The following is a 21,690-nucleotide window of genomic DNA, read 5'->3' as shown; positions in this document are numbered from 1 at the left end:
ATGCAAAACTGGTACAGCCATTTTTTCCACTTTCAGAAGACTGGCAGTTTCTTACAAAACCAAACACATTCTAACCATATGATCTAGGAATCATGCTCCTTGGTATTTTCCCAAATGAGCTGGAAGCTTATGTCCACATAAACGGGCACAATGAACGTGTACAGAAGCTTTATTCATAACTGTCAAACCACAGAAACCAGCTAAGATGTCCTTCCATAGGTGAACATCTAAACAAATCTTGGTACATGCATATAATGGAATATTATTCAGCAGTAAAAAGAAATGAGCTGTGAAGCCATGAAAACACATGGAGAAAACGTCATTCCTATTGCTAAGTGAAAGAAGCCAATCTGAAAAGACTATATACTATATGGTTCCAACTCTATGACATTCTGGAAAAGGCAAAACTACAGAGAGAGTAAAAAGATCAGTGATTGCCAGGAGTGTGAGCGGGCAGGGAGCACAGGGGAATTTTTGGGCAGTAACATTATTATGTATGATAATGTAGTGGTAAATACATGTTGCTATACATCTGTCAAAATATACAACATAAAGGGTGAACTCTAACCTAAACTATAGGCTTTAGTTAATAATGTAATAATGTAAATTATAGGATTTAGTTAATAATAATAATGTAATGATATTGGTTGGGGTGGGTGTGGGTGAAGGGGATATGGGAACTCTCAGTGTACTTGTACACCTGAAACTGCTCTAAAAAATACTATTGTTTTAAGGGTGCCTGCCTGGCTCAGTCAGTGAGTGTGCGCAATTTTTTTTTTAATTGTTCTGTCACTTGCTTTTTTTTGAAAAGACTTTTCTGTAGAGTAGTTTTAGGTTCACAGCAAAACTGAGAAGGTATAGCGATTCCTACATTCTCCCCACCCCCACACATGTACAGCCTCCCCAGTTGTCACCATCCCCCATCAGAGGGTACATCTGTTACAACTGATGAACCTACAGTGACACATCACAGTCACCCAGAGTCCACAGTCTATGCGACTCTTGTTCTTGGGGTCATGAGTACGAGCCTCACACTGGGTGTAGGGATTACTTAAAAAAAAAAAAAAGGTAAAAAATACTATTACTTTAAAAATGGAAGGACTACCAAGAATTATCATCTGCATAATTTTAGGTAATTTGGCTAAGAGAAAACTCCCTACAATACTCTTAAAGATATGAGATCTCCTGACCCTAGTCATTGGTTTTACCTTTTTCTGGGAATCAGGTATTTTTTTAAATTATGATAAAATATAATAGAAACAAAAAATTTATTATTTATTTTATTTTATTTTTGCAAGAGAGCCAGAGGGTGGGTGGGGGCTATTGGGGCAGAGGGACAGGGAGAGAGAAAATCTTAAGCAGGCTCTATGTCCATCCCAGACCCCAATGCAGGGCTTGATCTCATGACCCTGGGATCATGACCTGAGCAGAAATCAAGAGTCAGATGCTTAACTAATTGAACCATCCAGGTGCCCTATTTTAATCATTTTCAAGTTTATGTTTTCATATGTAATAGATCATAAGTTACTATTTACTGTCCCTTGAGATTACTTTACTTGGCTTGATAAAAATGTAGCAAAAATGAACCTCCCTAAAGTAGTGAGTGTATGATTTCAGAACTTTCAGCATACTTGGAGCAACCTGGGGAATCTGTGCTGCTGAGCTGCAGAGGTTCTGTTTCTCTGGGTTAATCCAGTAAACAGGAAGCAGGATCAGATGACTGCCTTAGAGGAGAGTCGTCATGCATGCAAGTGGCAGAAAGTCCTGTATCATTACACAGGAAGCAACACAAGAGAACTTCTGGAAACAGGAAGTTGGGTTTTAAAAAATCAGAGCATAGTCTAGAAGAGATGATCAGTTTCTGTGGTCCCAGGGGAAAAAAAAAACCAATGACTAGCTCAGGGAAATTCTGTGAAATAATTCTAAATTCCAAAGGAAACAGTTAAAATAAAAATTGAAGAACATTCAGCACTCAGACAAGAAGAACCTCCTTCCCTGCATCTGAAGAACAAACAGCAGCTAAGACTCTAAAGAAGAGTAGCATACGAAGACACAAGAAAAAGTGACCTGAAAGGACTTGGTAGCCGAATCAGGCACAGAAAGTGAACTGCAGATTAAAGACAAAATAAAAAGTCTGGTCAAGACAAATGAAATAATGTCTAATTATAAACAACAATTGCAAATTATTAAGTATTTCATTTGCACATCAAGATGCTCCAATACACGGACAGTTTACATCAACCCCAGAAATTTGGCGTTCCAGGTATTAATACTACTCTGCAAGATAAATGAAAATAGAAGCCTATAAAACCTGGATCTTCTAAGAGTGAAAAACAGATTCTATTATTGGCAGTGGAATGTATTCTAATTAAAAAGTTTTCTTAATCTGCATCTTGATAGCAACAACAAAAAAAATATTTACGGTAACTACTACAAAAAGTAAACTTTTGGTCTAAAGTATGGTGCAAAACTCATAGACCAATGGAACAGAATAGAGAGCCCAGAAATGGACCCTCGGCTCTTTGGGCAACTAATATTTGATAAAGCAGGAAAAAACATCCGGTGGGAAAAAGACAGTCTCTTCAATAAATGGTGCTGGGAAAATTGGACAGCTACATGCAAGAGAATGAAACTTGACCACTATCTCACACCATACACAACGATAAACTCCAAATGGATGAAAGACCTCGATGTGAGACAGGAATCCATCAAAATTCTAGAGGAGAACATAGGCAGCAACCTCTACGACATCGGCCAAAGCAACCTTTTTCATGACACATCCCCAAAGGCAAGAGAAACAAAAGATAAAATGAATTTATGGGACTTCATCAAGATTAAAAGTTTCTGCACAGCCAAGGAAACAGTCAGAAAAACTAAGAGGCAGCCCACGGAATGGGAGAATATATTTGCAAATGACACTACAGATAAAGGACTGGTATCCAAGATCTACAAAGAACTTCTCAAACTCAATACATGAGAAACAAATAAACAAATCAAAAAATGGGCAGAAGATATGAACAGACACTTTTCCAATGAAGACATACAAATGGCTAACAGACACATGAAAAAATGTTCAAAATCATTAGCCATCAAGGAAATTCAAATCAAAACCACACTGAGATATCACCTTACGCCAGTTAGAATGGCAAAAATAGACAAGGCAAGAAACAACAATTGTTGGAGAGGATGTGGAGAAAGGGGATCCCTCCTACATTGTTGGTGGGAATGCAAGTTGGTACAGCCACTCTGGAAAACAGTGTGGAGGTCCCTTAAAAAGTTAAAAATTGAGCTACCCTATGATCCAGCCATTGCACTACTGGGTATTTACCCCAAAGATACAGACGTAGTGAAGAGAAGGGCCATATGCGCCCCAATGTTCATAGCAGCAATGTCCACAATAGCTAAATCGTGGAAGGAGCCGAGATGCCCTTCAACAGATGACTGGATTAAGAAGTTGTGGTCCATATATACGATGGAATATTACTCAGCTATCAGAAAGAACGAGTTCTCAACATTTGCTACAACATGGACAGCACTGGAGGAGATAATGCTAAGTGAAATAAGTCAAGCAGAGAAAGACAACTATCATATGGTTTCTCTCATCTATGGAACATAAGAACTAGGATGATCAGTAGGGGAAGAAAGGGATAAAGAAAGGGGGGGTAATCAGAAGGGGGAATGAAACATGAGAGACTATGGACTATGAGAAACAAACTGAGGACTTCAGAGGGGAGGGGGGTGGGGGAATGGGATAGACCGGTGATGGGTAGTAAAGAGGGCACGTATTGCATGGTGCACTGGGTGTTATACAGAACTAATGAATCATTGAGCCTTACATCGGAAACCGGGGATGTACTGTATGGTGACTAACATAATATAATAAAAAATCATTAAAAAAAAAAAAATAAAGTATGGTGCAAAACTGTCCTAGAGATGTCCTACAGATGATTAACCTGAAGGAGAAGGTAAAGACTCCAATGGGAATGAGCAACAGGACAGAAGACAGTCTCCTGCACTCTGCCGACGTCTTCTCTTTTCCTTTGAAAAAACCTGTCAAACGCTAAAGCAAAATCCAAGAAATGGTTTCAGATGCTACTATGGTGCAAAACTGAGCTAGGCCATGCAGGAAAACAAATGAATATAACATAGTCTTTACGCTCTAATAGGTTAAAACAAGGAGAACAACAGACACAACCATTAAAAGAAAGGTAAGCACCATTAGAGAGGCACAGACAGTTCTATATATAGATGCTCAAAGCATCTGAGGGACAGAGTGGAAGAAAACCATCAGGAGGACACAACGAGCTGCAGGGTGCATTCATGCCACACCTGTTTATACACCTGCCCTGCACCTGTGGGCACACTGATTGGGGGGGGTGGAGGGCGGGGAGGAACTAGGCTGAGGTGAGGGAGGAGTTCAGGAGACATTCACTCTCAGACGGGAGACTTGAATTAAAGAACAAGGTCTCACAAATGTTCAATCTGCAGCAATCCATCAAGCTTCTTTCACTGTCTTATGTTATTAGGTAGGCATATTATACACATGCAGAAACCAAACAACACACAAAGCTCACCATTTTTTTTTGTCTCAAATCCCAGGAATTAAGTTCAGACGTTAATTTTTTCCCCGATTTTCTATGACTTCTCACATTTTTTCTAGGAGAAGGGCTTTTATCGCAAATCGCAGTATTCACATCTTTTGACAGTACGTATTTCTTCCTATAGATTAGAGATTCTTCAATTGTCTTATTTAGGAGAACGGACTTAAAAGTAGTTTCAGATTCAATACGCCAATCACTTTGCTTGGTATTTTCAGTATTTTTCTGCTCCGGATGTTTAGGATGATTTGGTCGTTGCTGAGTGTCTCTTTTGCAAACTCCTACTTCTGCTTTCTCTATTTTGTTATGCTGCATTGTTTTTTTCTTATATTGCACCTTTTCTGTTTCTTCAGAATTATCCTCAGATATTGAAGAGGATGATTTTTGTTTTGTAAGTTTTTTGTTGACAATAACATCTAGTGGAAAAATAAATAATCAATCCTTATTAAATTAATAAACTGGTAATACATAAATTTGTTAAAATCAAAGATATTTATTAGACATTGCAAGAAATGAGTATTTCCCTGAGCTACTATTGTATACAGAGAAAAAAATGTCTCACCTTGATTGAATGTGTCTCCTGATAAAGTACCTGCTCTTTGGTTATCACACAGATTAATATTTGTTACAGGAGTCCAGCATGACCATTTGGAGGGCATTTTATTTCCACAAATGTTGTCCAAAACACCAGGTAACCTGGAAAATAAAATAACTTGCTTAATGTAGTACAAAACATTAGCCTATGACTCTGATATGAGACCGTGATTTTCTTTTGTTTACTCAATGTTTATTGATAGCAATTCATTAGTTAAGTATGAAAATATTTTGGTAAGTTATTATGAAAGTTAACTATGTAATTGATCAGATTAAAAACTATTATTAAAAAGTTCCATTATTGTTATTATTTGATATCTACTTAAATATATCTCACATATCTTACATGTTCTACTATGTATTTAAACTAGGCTAAATTTCCTCATATTCATACTTTATTATTTTAAAAATCTCATTCATTTTAAGTCTCTCAATTTGGAAAAGAGTTATGTTTGTGGCTATGAAAAAAAAACACACAAAAAAACAAAACACAGACTATTCCCCATTATGCAATCATAGTAATACTTGAGCTAATTAGTGCTAGAGCCAATACTACATTCTAAGAATATAAAAATCTTTTCTTTTACAATTTATTACATTTATGTAAAAACAACATTAATATATACTAACTTATTTGATGGTTTTCTCCATACTTACACAGGTTTATCTATTTTCTCCACTGCCTGGGAATCTGGAACAATATCCTGCAGGTCATCTAAATAAAATAAAACAAAAATTATGACATTTTCCATTTTTTTTCCTGTTGGTGGGGTAAAGTGGGAGTTGGTATAGAAGTTGATCAAGATTCACATATTAGGACACAGAGATCTTCTTGGAAATAGAGACTGTATTGTATTTCCTTGTAACCTTTAAGTTCCTTTCATAAAGCCAAATGCATTCATTATAAATCTTTCTTTTTCAAATCAATGAAAGCCAGTGAAGTTAAAGGGAAATATGAAGTGTACACATTTTTTTTTAAAAGAGAAGGTGAAATTAAACCAAAAGAGTACTTACTGATATTTTGGTTTGGGAATTCAATGTCCTCATTTTCTGTCTTCTCTACAACTTTAGCAGTTTCGATATGCTATAACACATAGGAGACATGGTATATAAATTTTAGTCAAGGCATTACATGAAAACAACTATTAAAACTCGGAGTATTAAAGTTTAAAACCTTTAAAATAATTTGTCTTGCTATTAAAAGTTGGATAGTATTTCTATTGTTTCATAAAGGTTATGCCCCTTCCAAAATACTGCTTATCCTAAAACACAAAAAATAATTAATTTTCATCACAGACAAGGCAGAAGAGCCTACAAACTTTCTGATCTCATCCACAGCTAGTACAATAATTCCATTCTCATCTGTAACTTACAATTCTACAATCGCTGTGGCACATCTCCTACTGCAGCTGCTCTCACAGCCTGTATCTATTCTGTCTTCACTAACATACAAGAGTCGGAAATTCTAGAATATTAAAGGATTCTGTAAAGTTGTGGCCACTGAACAGGTAACTTCTTGCCTCCAAGCTTCTGTCTTTTCATAGCCACATATCTGATAACAATCTGCCATGCCCTCCAGGCTAGACGCTGTGCCTCATGCTGGCTGTCTTCCCTACTTGGTCTAAGCCGGCAGTTCTCCATCCCAGGACAGGAGCAGTAGGAAAGCATGCACGTACGCGTTGGCTGTCACAATGGCAGAAGGGCTCCCCTGACTGAAATAAGCAAGCACAGGTCTGGGATGCCCGCCATCCTACCACACTCAGGACCATGCCACACCACTGAACAATGGTGCCCTAATAAAGGAACACTTAGCTGATTAATTTGAACAATTACTTTTGACTCTTTTTTCTGAGTATCTTCAACTCTTGCACCATTCATCTTTTGGCCACATAACCGTTTTTTAAAAAAATTCACCGCCTATTCCTTTTTACTGTGCTTTGTTGGAGAAAAATGACACATATTTCTGACCCAAGGTAAAAAAAGGACATTAGATAACATGATAAAATTCAGTCTTATATTGAAAGGGTCTTCATTATCCCTTAATAACCTCCCCCTTATCTCTTAGTAACTGTTTCAAGTCTTTACATGTCCCTGAGCCCTCTACTTCAGCATATCGCCAAGACAAATCTCACCATGTTCACCACACACTTCAGAGAAAACAAAAGCTATTAGGCACTTCTCATCTACAAACTTATCTATATCTCTGACTACCCCATCTCTCCAGAAATAACTTTCTCTTAGCTATTCTCTGTTCTGTCCCTTTAGCTACCTGGCATGAATGCCCTTATCCTTGATGTCCATTTGACTAACCTTAATTGATCCTTCAAAAACCAACTCACTCTCCATTTCCCTAAAGAGCATCTCCTGATCTTCACCCTCCCCTCGAGCTCTGGGGTTAGGCACCTGCCCCTCCACTAGGTTCCTCCTGCATCCTATATGTATAATCTGAGAACATTTATACAATGTTATAATTCTCTTATTAATTTGTCTAATTTCCACACTAGACTTTGAAATACTTAAGGACAGAGTCTACTTGTATCTTACATTTCTAGCAGACACTAACTTGTATAATAAACTAAAGAATGATGGCAAGTCCACTTCTCCTACTGAATACATAAATCAGAGTTATACTGAATGGATATTCCTCAATTTTACTGTTAGCACAATAAGTAGGTCCTGTCAGAAGGAACTGACTCTCAAGAACAATAAATAATATATAGATAGATATAGATACTTTAAACGAAGTGAGGCACTCACTGCTTATAAAAGAAGTTAACTCAATATGTATTTCTACAATAACTTGATAAAATTAATTTTAAAAAAGGTTTTCAAAATAAAATTACTTGGTCTGTCTTATCTCCACCATTTCTTCCTTCAGATGGTCTAGATGTAAGAGATACAGCATTGTCTACTCCACTTTCTGATGTTTTAGGTATATCAGGTTTTTCCGCAGAACTCTTCATTTGCAGTGGTGGTTTAATTCTTCCTCTTCGTGGTGTTGCTAAAAAGGAGGACAAAGGATTGCTCTATTTATAGGGCTTTTAAAATGACATATTGCTATTATTGAGGTACTTCTCAGATGAGGAAGGTAAAAAAAGGGAGGTGCCAGGATGGGTCCCAGGTTTCTGGTTTAGATGAATAAATGGATACAGATGCCATTTACCAAGGAAAGAAATAGACAAAAAACTGGCAGGGAGGGTGGGAAGATGAATTTATTGTGGAGGCTATAGGACATTAGATAACTGCCCAGTAGGCAACTGGATTTTGGGAACAGAACACTATTAAATTGTCATATAGACTAAATAAGACTGTTTTATAGCAGCTACTATATAGTATTATTTTTTGATTTGTATTTAGTCCTTAGTATGTACCAGGCACTAAATGTTTCACAATATTTCTTGTTGAATGATTTTTATTTAGTCTTCTGAACAACTTGATGAGACAGACACTTCAGTTCCATTTTATAAAAAGAAAACCGGTTCTAAACTTACCTGGAGGATAATCTGTACAAAGTACACACCTGGGGGTAGGGAAATAAGCCCAAGCATCCTGATTAATTCAATGTTTTATCCACTGTGTTACAGCTGACTCCCACTTAAATTACAATAAATTATTAACGCTGGTATTAACACTTTGAATAATGTTTACATGTTAATAACCAATATACCGCTTAGAAATTCGGAATTTCCTGACAATTAGAAGACATTTGTGGTTTGTATCTTAACAATTTCCATATCCCCAACTTATTCTCTATGTAAATTATGCCCAGAGTATCTCTGAATTAAAAAATGCCTGTTTTAAAAATATGTTTATTAGAAGTCTTTTAAGACTATAAAACTTACATGTGTTAATTAAAAGTATTGGACTTCTCACAGTGTATCTGTCTGCACCAGGAACAATCATTGATGCTTCAGACATTTTTCTTTTGCTAGGAGTAATTATCTGAAACCATGAGAAGCAGCCACAGTAAACACACATTCTCTTTTAAAATGAAATACTTTATAATTTTATCTGTAATATTTTACCTTGACTACACACAAAAGATATATGGTACTTTGTTTAAAGATTTTATTTATTCATTTCAGAGACAGATGGAGAGAGCAAGAGAGAAAGCACAAGCAGGGGGAAGAGCAGAGAAAGAGGAACAAGGAGACTCCATGCTGAGCACAGAGCCCCATGTGGGGCTCAATCCCAGGACCCTGAGATCGTGACCTGGGCCAAAACCAAGAGTTGGATGCTCAACTGACTGTGCCACCCAGATGCCCCAACATATGGTATTTTATAAACAACATGATAACCAGAAATTTCTGTGTTTTAGGCTGACTTGAAAGGTTTTACCCTAATATTTGGTATTGAACAGGTAGCCAAAACTTGTTTTAAAAATTATTTATGGATATCAGACATGAAATACAGCACCTTTAAATACTAGCTGAAAATATTTTATTGGTACTGAGTGTATCTATAACCAATGGCTCAGTTTCTTTTCTTTTCTTTTTTATTTTTTTAAGATTTATTTATTTGACAGAAAGAGCATGCACAAGCAGGGGGAGCAGGAGAGGGAGAGGGAGAAGCAGACTCCCCACTGAGCAGGGAGCCTGATGTGGGACTCCATCCCAGGACCCTGGGATCATGACTTGAGCCAAAGGCAGATGCTTAACTGACTGAGCCACCCAGGCGCCTGATGGCTCAGTTTCTTATTCTATTTCAAATATGTATGATGTTTGGATACATATTTATGTATATTTATATAAATTTGTTTATGAATGCTTTCATAATGTTAAGCATTCTTCAGAATTTTCACACATTTTTAAAAACTGTTATTAATATTCTGTGAGGACTAAAGTGACTTTGGAGTAAAAAGCAGCAACAGGAATTCAGAGACTCAGTGGCACAGGAGCTAGTGATTCCAGTAAAGATGTGCATTTTCTAACTTCATCCTAGAGTCAATGAACAGAAGTGGGAAAGAGCTTCAGAGGACGCCATGGAAGGGCATAGATAGTGACAAACTGTAAAGACACAGAGGAGAGCTATTTTTTAAAAGGCATCTGCCCCTAAGACTAAGAAAAAAATATGGCACGGTTTTTAATAGGTCTGTAAATGAGGTGTGGAGGAAAGGTGGAAAGGAGAGGAAAAGGGGGAATTCTATGATTAACCAGAAAACAAACTATTGAACCAATGGATTCTTCAAGAAAAGACAGTTCCTAGTGGCATAGTGAATGGGACCTGGGAAGTTACTTATTCATATAAATGCTTAAAACAGTCAATCCTTAACAAAAACACAGTGGTATTTTAACAACAGTGCACTGTTTCTTAGAGATCTTTAGTTCTAGAGTTTATGACTCAATACATTTAAGGTGGGAGGCCCTAAGAATCAGCATTTTAAATAAGTACTCATTATGACTCTGATATAAAGACACAGAAAATGGCTTTTATAATTTAATCGTCCAAGGAAAACAGAAGATGGCATTTTTCATTTAACAAAGGACACAAGACTAACGGGGAAAAAACAGTGGGTAATATCAACATGACAAAATGTATGGAAGAGCCTGTGAGAGTTAAAGTCGCCTAAAGGCGAGAAATTAGTAAAAACTAAAACAGGAAAAAGTCCATGAAGAAAAGTGAAAATTAATCAAGACTTGCAAATGTAAGGGCACTTTAAATGAGGGAAGGTAAAAAAAAAAAAAAAAAAAAAAAGACAGACAACATGAATGAAGGTATAGAGGCAAGAATTAGTATGACATAAAAAGAGGCAGGAAAGCCGTTAACCTTACTCATGTGGTGAGTAGGTAGAGTAAAATGAACTTGTAGAAGGTCTCAGGATTGAGTCAAAATTTAGATGCAGGAAGATAAACACAGAGATCCCACAACTTTCTGAGCAGAATGCAACAGGGACTCCGGGATTAAGAAAAACCAGGGAAGGAACACCACATGGGGTAGTTGGCAGAGTCAGAGGCCAAAGAGGAGGCTGCTGAACTGAGCTAGGTGTGCTAAAATGAGTAAGGGCAGAGGGAATGAGGAGGAAAGGATGTGAGAGGTACCGTGAAAGAACCATCACTAGTACCTTGGTCCTAGGTGTCAGGGGAGAGGAGGCAGGATTCAGGATACCATCAGAAAATTAATGGTAGCATTACTGAAGTATGGAGGTAGATGCAAATTTGAAGCAAAAGATAAAAGTGTTTGAGGTTAGATTTCAGGAAAGGAAGAGACATACAAAAGGAAACATTCAAAAGAATAAGTGGAGACTGGGCTGTAGCACTTTGAAGAGAGGTCTGGTATATTTCAAGAGCTTCAACTATGCACATGAAGGGAGCTCTTTAAGGGAGAAGGCACAGAGATGTTCAGGAGGCTGAGTCAAGTTTTCAGAGCAAATCTACATTTAGGATGCAAGGAGAGAAGGTATCTCTAAGGTAGTAACAGAAGTTGGAAGAGAACTAACAGGCTAACAAAGCAAAGAAGGAGAGGGCATTAAGAAAGACGGGGCTGTTAGCAATGTCAAGTGTCACAAGACACAAAGGCTGAGAACTGGTTCTGCTGAATGTGGTCTAGAGGAGCCTTCACTGGTAGGAGGAGGAGGAAAAAAAACTTATTATTTAGCTTTCCTTTCCTTGTGCAAATAAAGAGAACGTTACATTATGGATTTGTATTCTACATAACAGCCAAAAGCAAATATAGACAGACAGGATAAATTTAACAAGTGGTGCTTTCTTATATATTTCTAACTTGGAATTTACAAGTATATAGTATACCTTGTCTTAACCCTCTTATCCCTACACGTAAACACAATTGCCAAAACACTATCTTTTGTTTGCATTTATAAAAGGCAGGGGAAATACTCTGAATGTTATTGATGAAGGCCATTAAGGTAAATTCTAGATTTTTTTTTCTATAATTATATGTAGCAATGATTTGATCTATGCTGTTTAATAAACAAGTATTTTGGCACCATATTTACCTCAGGCTGACTATTTTTTCTGTCCCCCTGATTACCGTTTTTGATATATTTTGGAGGCTTAGCAAATTCCTTTTGGGAGTTAGGTTTTTCTTTCAAACTAATGAGTTCCTCTTCCATGGGTGAGATTTGACTTTCCGGCACTAGAATCTGTTGGAGAATGTGGAGAAAAAAGTATTTCAAACTGCAAACCACAGGAAGTTCTCAAAAATCACCGGATGTCTTAATAAGCGCCCATTCATCCCACACTTACAAAGTCAACTCTTTATTTTCTATGTACTTATTCCTACAAAGTAACCCAACAAAAAGCATCCATATTTTCAAATGTCAATAGACATAAAACAAGCTTTGGCATTAGTGGCAGGACATATATACCTAATTTTTAAAGTTACAAAATGATATTAATAACTATCTTCTATACTAAAATAAATGATCTTTAATAACATGCTTAAAAAAATCATATACCGTATTGGGGCATTTTATGTTGAGAAAATTTATTTTTTTAGATATTCACTGTCCAACATAATATTGTGCAATTATTTAGGGTTCAACTTAGCCCAATGATAAAAATCAAGTAAGTCAGACACATACCTGTGATCCACTTGCATCAAAAAGTATATGCACAGATGTTTTGGCAACTGAAATACCTTGTTTTCTGGTAAATTCCTAAAATTAATTCAAAATGATGTCATTTTCTCCCGGTTCGTTGCATGTTAATGCAATTATTTCCTGTTTCCTTTCAAAACTCTCAAATTATTTCAAATCATTATTTTGTATATATAAATACCCTTCTCCACAAATACAGTCTCTATTTTTCTTCACCATAAATCTTCTGCACAGCTATGAGCTGAATGTGTCCCCCCGAATTCATATACTGAAACCTAACCCCCAAGGTGATGGTGTTAGGAGGTGGGGCCTCTGGCAGGTGATTGGGTCATCAGGGCAGGGCTGTCGTGAATGGGATCAGTGCTGCTATAGAATGAGACCCCAAAGAACTCCCTCACTCCTTCTGCTATGTGAGGACACAGTGGAAAGACAGCCACTGTGAACCAGGAATTGGGCCCTCACCAGAAAACAAGTCTGCTGGTACCCTGATCTTGGACTTCTAGCCTCCAGAACCATGAGAAATAAATAGGAAGGAAGGAAGGAAGGAAGGAAGGAAGGAAGGAAGGAAGGAAGGAAGGAAGGAGAGAAGAAAAGAAAAAGGAAGAAAGAAAAAAAGAAAAAAAAGCAAGCAAGCAAGAAAGAAAGGTTTGTCATTTAAGCCACCCAGTCTACGGTATTTTTGTTATAGCTGCCTGAACAGACTAAGACATGCACTATCCAAGCTTGTCAACAGAGTAGCTCCCTGAAACATAACATGAGCTGTCACCTTACTGACATGATGTCTTCCACAGTCCTAGAATGCATCTTCTCTAAATTTCACCCATCAATTTCCAAGGCCATTTCAAACCCCATCTGAATAGCCTTTCCTTCAAATCTGACTCTCAATGAGCATTCTGTTTTCTCAACTTCTGTACCTGCCTCTTATTTACTTCTTCTGAGGTAGATTCTGTAATCCTCAAAATGTTTAACATCTTAAAAACATGGTCTTTTCTCAATTCACTTTTTAAACACCTAGCAGGAATTCATCAAATATTTTTAATACTGCAGCTTATTTTGTCATCTGAGATTCTAACAGGTGTCTCAAGGATATGGCTAACAATCTGATGGCTATGCGACAATAAAAATTTAAAGAACTAAAAACCAACATATTTTAAGAATTCTAGGGGGAAAAAAATCAATGAAACTTATAGCCCTAAATAACCGAAAGTTTCCAGAATTATGAAAATAAATACTAAAAAGAATTTTATGAAAATAAATATTAAAAAGAATTTAAACACTTACCCTATATTTATTTGCACCAAAAATTTTTTGTGTCACACTAGTGATTTCTAATGATGCATCAAAATACAACAGCAATTCTTTCCCTTCTCTTTTACTAATTTTTACTATGTTTTTCAGAATTATGGTCAGTAGCTTCTTCGATTCTCTCACTGTAATCAAAGAAATCACACCTATTAGTTTATATTCATTTCTACGATACCACTCTCTAGGTATACTATAAATAAGAAAGTCATGTAGCATAGTAATTAAATTGAAGGGAAATAACATTAACTTCTATGATTTAACAATCAATTCCAGTACTAACGACTTATGCAAACAAATCAATTTATTTTTCAGAGTCTCTGTTTCCTGATCTATAAATTACAAACTAACATAATAGCTAATGAGCTAAAGCCCTAAATATGCTCTGGACACTAACAGGTTCTTATTTTCCTTATATTCTTATATTCCTAGAACATATCTTAGAAAACTATTTGCTTAATTTAAAAGAGTCAAACAAAGAAAATAACTTTAGTTCCATAAATAACTATGTTTCTTGGCATAAGCATCTATTTGAACATTTCTCTTAAATCCAAGTGTTACAAACAAGTTGACTGTAAAGAACTGTGCCAGGAAACTGTGAAGAAGAATCAGTGCAACCCCTCCATTAATTTGTTGATCCACTGAAAATACTGTAAGTGCCAGTTTATAAGAGATATTTACCTCCCTTCCTCCAAAAACTCACCAAAGAATCACTCAACATCCAATTAATGTGCCTGTATTATGGACTAAAGGCCACATATCGTCCTGTCCTACTTCTGATGGTGCTTCTATTGATAACTGACAAGTTGCCACACCTGTCCCCAATGTATATTTTTGGGCAGGAGGAAAACATTCTGATGGAGATGGAGCATACCAAGTAGAAAAATTTGTCTCTACATCAGGAAAAGCTCTGCTGGCTACTTCATGACCTAACCTACAGGACAAATGTCCTATTGGCTATAAAATTCTGATTCCTATGAGGCTTACTCAAGCAGAATATGTGTTATTTGTTTTTGCAACTCTATGGTCATGAAAAACTTGCGCAGTAACGTCCTTTGATGGTTATAAGAATTATTAATTGCTTGAAGATAGAAGTGACTGTTTCTAACTCAAAGAGTGCTGGTGGTTTTATTTCGGGGGAAAAAAAAGTCATGTGTTTCAACAGTAATAAGTTTTCAAGCTTCAGAGATGAAATTTTGGGTGACTTTGAAGACAATAATGTTTTGAATTCTGATGAATATTAGAAAATTTATAATCCTTATGGATATTTTTTATTATTATATTGCTCTGACTTTTTTTTTCTGCAGCTTACCACGAACTTACATGCAATATTTGTTTCACTGCTTACATAAACATAGTATTAGAATTACTTCAAATAATGCTGAATGCTTTGTACCTTTTTGTACAAAGTATTCTCCACATATACTGTGACTATGTAAAGAATTTATTGGTATTTGTTATATTTTATTGTGGGCTTTGTTGAAATTTTTGGTATTTCCTTTAACTGCCTAGAGTATATCATGACTTGCTTTTAATTAGCAATATTACTGAGATACCAGAAAATTTATTTTGTTGCTTGCTAAAAAGCCAAGTATTTTGGGGCGCCTGGGTGGCACAGTCAGTTGAGCATCCAACTCTTGGTTTTAGCTCAGTCATGACCTCGGGGTTGTGAGATCAAGCCCTGTGATGGGCTCTGCACTCAGCGCAGAGTCTGCTTGTAACTCTCTCTCCCTCTGCCTCTCTCCCCACCACACATGGGCATGAACGCGCATGCTCTCACTCTATCTCGAATAAATAAATCTTTAAAAAAACCTAAGTATTTATAGTAAACATATTTATATGAGATTCTAGTACACTATATGAATATAATAACATTTTCTCCTGCAAAGGCATTTTAAAAAAAAATTTTAAGATTGCTCACGGAGCATTTATTTTATAAATTCTTACATATTATATATAAAACGGTCTGTCTGTAATCCATTACACTGCTGCTTCCCATCCCCTCAGTCTGCAACTAATCACATTCTTTTTCACTAGAAATATTAATTGATTCCCAGGTTCCACTTTTTTTTTTTTTTCCATGAGTGCCATTCATTCAGATATTGCCTGTTCCATATAGGTTACACTAGATTACTACTTTACTACAAAGGATATTAAAGGATACGCATGAACAGCTAGGTGAAGAGATACACAGTGTGAGGTCTGGAAGGGTCTGGAGCACAGGAGCTCCTGTCCCTGTGAAGTTTAGGACGCACCACCCTCCTGGAATGAAGATTCATTCTTATTCACCAACCAGGAAGCTCCAAAAAAAAAAAAAAAAAACCTGAAAAACTCTTTTTAATCCATACATAAAGAACTTGATTTTTTTACAGAAGAGTCCTCATAAAATTAGGGAGAGTTATATATTGGAAAATAAATCTTAAAAATCAAATTACACTATTAAAACAATGAAAATAACGTTTTCCCCCCAATTATGTGCAACTACATTTGGCAAGATGCAAACGATAGAACTTTATTAGGAAGCGGCAGCAGTGATTAGCATGAAGATAAAGGGGAGAAAAGAAATTCAAAAAATGTTAAGAGAAATACATGAACATGAAAAATGATTAGTTGAGGGAAAGGAAACAATCAAGAATGGCTTCTGTATTGGGGGACCTGGAAGGTCATCATACCATTTGTCAAAATAGGAAATAAAGGAGGAATATATAGAGCTTAGCTGAGAAATTAGGAAAAACGATTCAAAAATGAAAGTATAGTCAACAGCGTCAAAGGTGGGGGGAGGGTTAGTATAAGGACTGAAACTGTGCATACTGATATAAGTAATAAAATTAACTATTATTTTGACATCTAAAATTTCAGTGGAGTGGGATGGGAAACAAAGTAGTAAGAGCAGGACTGAAAAGAAGGAGAAAAAAAAGGATTTAGTAAAACTCTCTCTCAAAATTGGCTATGAATGAAAAAGAATGAGACAACTAAAGGAAGATGAAGATCCAAGTAGGCTTCTTGTTTTAAAATGCAATAATTTACGTCCCGTAAAAATATATTTAAAAAAAAAAGATGTAAAAATTAAAAAATGAGGGGTGCCTGGTTGGTCAGTGGATTTTGATCTAGAAGTTTTGGGTTCAAGCCCCAAGATGGGTGTAGAGATTAAAGAAAATAAAAATCTTGGGGCGCCTGGGTAGCGCAGTCGTTAGGCGGCTGCCTTCGGCTCAGGGCGTGATCCTGGCATCATGGGATCGAGCCCCACATCAGGCTCCTCTGCTGGGAGCCTGCTTCTTCCTCTCCCACTCCCCCTGCTTGTGTTCCCTCTCTCGCTGGCTGTCTCTCTCTGTCAAATAAATAAATAAAATCTTTATAAAAAAAAAAAAAAAAGAAAAATCTTGGGTGCCTGGGTGGCTCAGTCGTTAAGTGTCTGCCTTTGGCTCAGGTCATGATCCCAGGGTCCTGGGATCCAGCTCCGCATCAGGCTCCCTGCTCAGCAGGAGGCCTGCTTCTCCCTCTCCCACTCCTCCTGCTTGTGTTCCTGCTCTCGCCGTCTCTATCTCTGTCAAACAAATAAATAAAATATTTAATAAATAAATAAAAATAAAAATCTTTAAAAAAGCAAGTATGGGAGAAAACACTATGCTAAATGAAAAATGCTGGTCACAAAAAATATATACTGTATGATTCTACTTAAAATAGTCAAATTCACAGAAGAAAGATGCAGAATGGTGGTTACCAGGGTATGGGTGGACGGGGGGAAAAGGGAAGTGATTTAATGGGTATAAAGTTACAATTTGGCAAGATGACAAAAGTTCTGGAGAACTATTCCACAACAATGTGAATATACGTAACGCTACTGAACTATACATTTAAAATAGTTAAGGTAATAAATTTTATGTTGTGTGTGTGTATGTATATATGTATATGTGTGTGTGTGTGTGTGTATATATATATATATATATATATATATATTTTTTTTTTTTTTTTACCACAATTTAAGAAATTGGAGAAACTGAGTGAGGGGGTACATGGAAACTTTCTATACTATTTTGGTAAGTTTTCTGTAATCTACAACTATTCTAAAATTAAAAATTTATCTTAAAAAAAAGATCCAAATCAAACTTTCAGAGATGAAAAATACAATAGGGGAGGTGAGCATTATACAAGATAGGACTAGCAACAGATTAGATACTGCTAAAGAAAATATTAATGACCATGAAATACAGCAAGAGAGAAATATTCAAATGAAAAAAGGGGGGTGGAAATTTGGGGTGGAAGGAGTGGAGAAACTGCAGAATCAGTGAGCTGTGGGAAGATTTCAGGTAGCTTAGTGTATGTGCAATCAGAGTCTCCAGAGGAAAGGAGAAGGAAAAAATCAGCAGGAAAAGAATATCTGAACAATACAGGATAAAAACTTTAAATTTGATGAAAACTATGAACCCACAGAACAAACAGCCTCAATGAACCCCAAGAACAAAGGACATGAAGAAAATCACACTAAAGCACTATATTGAAACTGTTTAAAACTAGTGATGAAGAGAAAATCTTAAAAAGAATCCGGGGTAAAAAGACTTTAAATAAAATGGAACAAACTAGAGAATGACAATAGACTTCTCAGAAGAAACAACACAAGCCAGGAGAAAGTAGAATATCTTTGACGATACATCTTTAAAGTAAACAGAACTGAAACAATAGGCAATCTAAAATTCGATATGTATCAAAAGTACTTTTCAAAAATGAAAACAAAATAAAAGATTTTTCTGAAACATAAAAACTGAAAGAACTCATCACCAGTGTCTGTACTACGAGAAGTACTACAGAAGTCATTCAAGGAGAGGGAAAACAACAGTAGTTAGAAATCTGAATCCACGCAAAGGAAAACTGAACACTGGAAATGGCAAAGGTGTAGGTAAACATAAAATACTTTTTAATCCGTTTTAAAAAACCTCTTTAAAAGCTAATTGACTGCATAAAGCAAAATATCATTACACCATATTGCAAAGGTTCTGACACATGCAGAAGCAAAACAACAACAACAAAGAAACAAACAAACAAAAACCTTTTTTGTCTACTGATAGCAATGGCAGGAAAGCCAGGAAAGCAGAAGCGCAAGTGCACTGTTGCGGGTTCCTGTGCTACACATAAAAGGGTGTAATATCACCTGAATATACACACTATTAAGTTAAAGATGAATAAAATAAATCCTAAATCAACCACCAATTAAAGGGGTATAAAGCCAACAAAGGAGATATAATAAAATCAACTTCCACCCTAGGACAATGGAAACCGAAAAACAAATTCAAACTAAAGTAAGCAGAAAAAAAAAAAAACATAAGAGCAGAGATTAACTAAATGGAAAATAGAAAAACAATAGAGAAAAATCAATGAAACCAAAGGCTGGCTCTTTGATGATACCAATAAACTGATATTCTTATCAAACTGATTAGGAAAAATATACAAGTTATAAACATCAGGAGTGACAGAAAGTCCATCATAACAGTCTACAGAGAGTAAGAAGATACTAAGGACCATAATAAACCACTTCATACCAATAAATTTGACAATATGAATAAAACGGACAGATTACTTGAGAGACACAAATTATCAGCTTACTCAAGAAGAAAGAGATGACCTGAAACACTCTCTATTTATTAAATAAACTGAATTTGTAGTTAAGAGCCTTCAACAAAGAATGGTGGGAGCCCAGACAGCTTCACTGGCAAATACTAGCAGGTACAAGAAAGAAACAGTATCAATTCCACACATATTCTTATAGAAAACTGAAGACAACGGAAAACTTGCCAATTCATTCTTAGGAGGCTAACACTGCCCTCATTCTGAAACTGAAAGACATTACAAGAAAACTATAGACCTTCTCATGCATAGAATACCAAATTCGTAGGTAAATTTTATAAATCAATTCCAATGATACATAAAAGGATAATGTACCAAAACCAAGTGGGGTTTATCCCAACAACACAAAGTTGGTCTAACATTTGAAAATCAATGGATTTCTATTAAGGAACCAAACAAGAGAAACCATATATAATATCAATAGGTGCAGGAAAAGCATTTCCCCAAATCCAACAGTGTTTGTGATCAAGGAAGTCCCTCGCAGCAAATTAGGAATGAGAATTTCCTCAGTTTGACAGAGGGCACACATGAAAAACTATCACCATAAATACTTCGTGGTGCAAAAAAGGAATGCTTTCCCCCCCAACATCAAAAACCAGGTGAAGACATCTACTCTCATCACTTCTACTCAACATTATACTGAAGGTTCTAGGCAATGCAATAAGGCCAAAAGGTAAGACTGACCATGTGAACTGTTGCCAAGGATGTCAACTGGAGCTCTTATACACCGGTGGTGAGGATGTAAAATGGTAAAACTGCTTGGGACAACCATTTGGAAGTTTCTGACAAAGGTAAACATATATCTATGCTTTGACACAGCCACTACACTCCCCAGTATTTACTGAGGAAAAATAAAAGCATATATATACATATGCATAAAGATAAGTATACATGAATACTCACAGTAGCATTTTATAATAGCTGACAACTGGGAACCTTCCAAATACTCATCAAAAGGTGAATGGATAAACAAATTGAAGTATAACCATACCATGGAATACCACTCAGCAATAAAAAGGAATAAACTATGAATACATGTAATGTGGCTAAGTTAAAAATATATATCTAAATGTATTACTACATAAAAATACACAAATACGTCATATATAAATGTACATATTACATTTGTGTAAAATATGTATATTTATATTAAATATGTATTATATATTTTTACATGTATATTTTATATATTACATATAATACATATAATTATATATATTACATATACTAACATAAATATGCATATACATAGGTAATGTTGAAAGGAAGTACCCAGAAAAAATTGCTATATGTTGTATGATTCTATTTATAGAAACTGAGGAAATGTAAACTTGTCCATGGTAGAGAAAACATCAGTGACTTCCTAGGACTAGATCTTCCTGGGGATAGATCAAAAGGAGCATAAAGAACATTTAGGGGGACTGGATATATTTACTACCTTGAATTGCATAATAGTTTTATGTGTGTTTATACACATGAAGACTCACCAACTTCCTCAACCCGATGGAAGGTCATCTACAAAAAACCTTCAGCTAACATCACGTTCGAGGGTAAACTACTACATGTTCTTCCCTAAGCAAAGATCATGAAGAAGGCAAAGATGACCACGTTTACCAATTCTATTCTATACTATACTAGAAGTTCTAGCTATTGCAGTAAGGCAAAGGTAGGAACAAAGGAAGGTGGGGGAGAATAAAGGGAGGAAAAAATAAAGAGAGGGACAGAGGAGAGGTGGGGGAGAGGGACAAAGGAAGGAAGTTCGTTAAGGGCGGGCGTAAGGATCAGAAAGGAAGAAGTAAAACCGCATCTTTATTTGCAGAGACCATAACAGACTCCCTGGAATATCAGGAATCCACGCTACAACTACTAGAATGAAGTAGTGACTTTGGCAAGACTGTAGGATACAAGGTAAGTATTTCAAAATCAATTGTATTTTTGCATATCAGCAGAAAATATCTGGAAAATGAAATTAAAGATCAATTCTATTTATAATCATATCAGGTTAAGATTGAAGACTTGGGA

At 36.1% G+C, this 21,690-nt stretch overlaps 1 protein-coding gene across 2 annotated transcripts in view; it reads right to left on the bottom strand.

Annotated features, from left to right (window-relative positions):
- Positions 1–21,690, bottom strand: part of SYCP2 (synaptonemal complex protein 2) — an 80,438-nt gene that overhangs the window by 25,191 nt on the left and 33,557 nt on the right. For both annotated transcript variants that reach the window (XM_045795366.2, XM_045795381.2), the window contains exons 15-23: positions 14,029–14,177; positions 12,733–12,807; positions 12,145–12,291; positions 9,035–9,134; positions 8,036–8,193; positions 6,207–6,276; positions 5,850–5,907; positions 5,161–5,294; positions 4,575–5,014 (exon numbers count right to left, since the gene is read on the bottom strand). In XM_045795366.2, coding sequence (XP_045651322.2) covers positions 4,575–5,014; positions 5,161–5,294; positions 5,850–5,907; positions 6,207–6,276; positions 8,036–8,193; positions 9,035–9,134; positions 12,145–12,291; positions 12,733–12,807; positions 14,029–14,177 — 1,331 coding nt within the window. The remainder of the gene's footprint in view (positions 1–4,574; positions 5,015–5,160; positions 5,295–5,849; positions 5,908–6,206; positions 6,277–8,035; positions 8,194–9,034; positions 9,135–12,144; positions 12,292–12,732; positions 12,808–14,028; positions 14,178–21,690) is intronic.

Source organism: Ursus americanus, chromosome 22 (assembly GCF_024610735.1).
Source record: "Ursus americanus isolate L20-20 chromosome 22, mUrsAme1.1.p, whole genome shotgun sequence".
Lineage (NCBI taxonomy): Eukaryota > Metazoa > Chordata > Mammalia > Carnivora > Ursidae > Ursus > Ursus americanus.
This window is presented reverse-complemented; position numbering and strand designations above follow the sequence as displayed.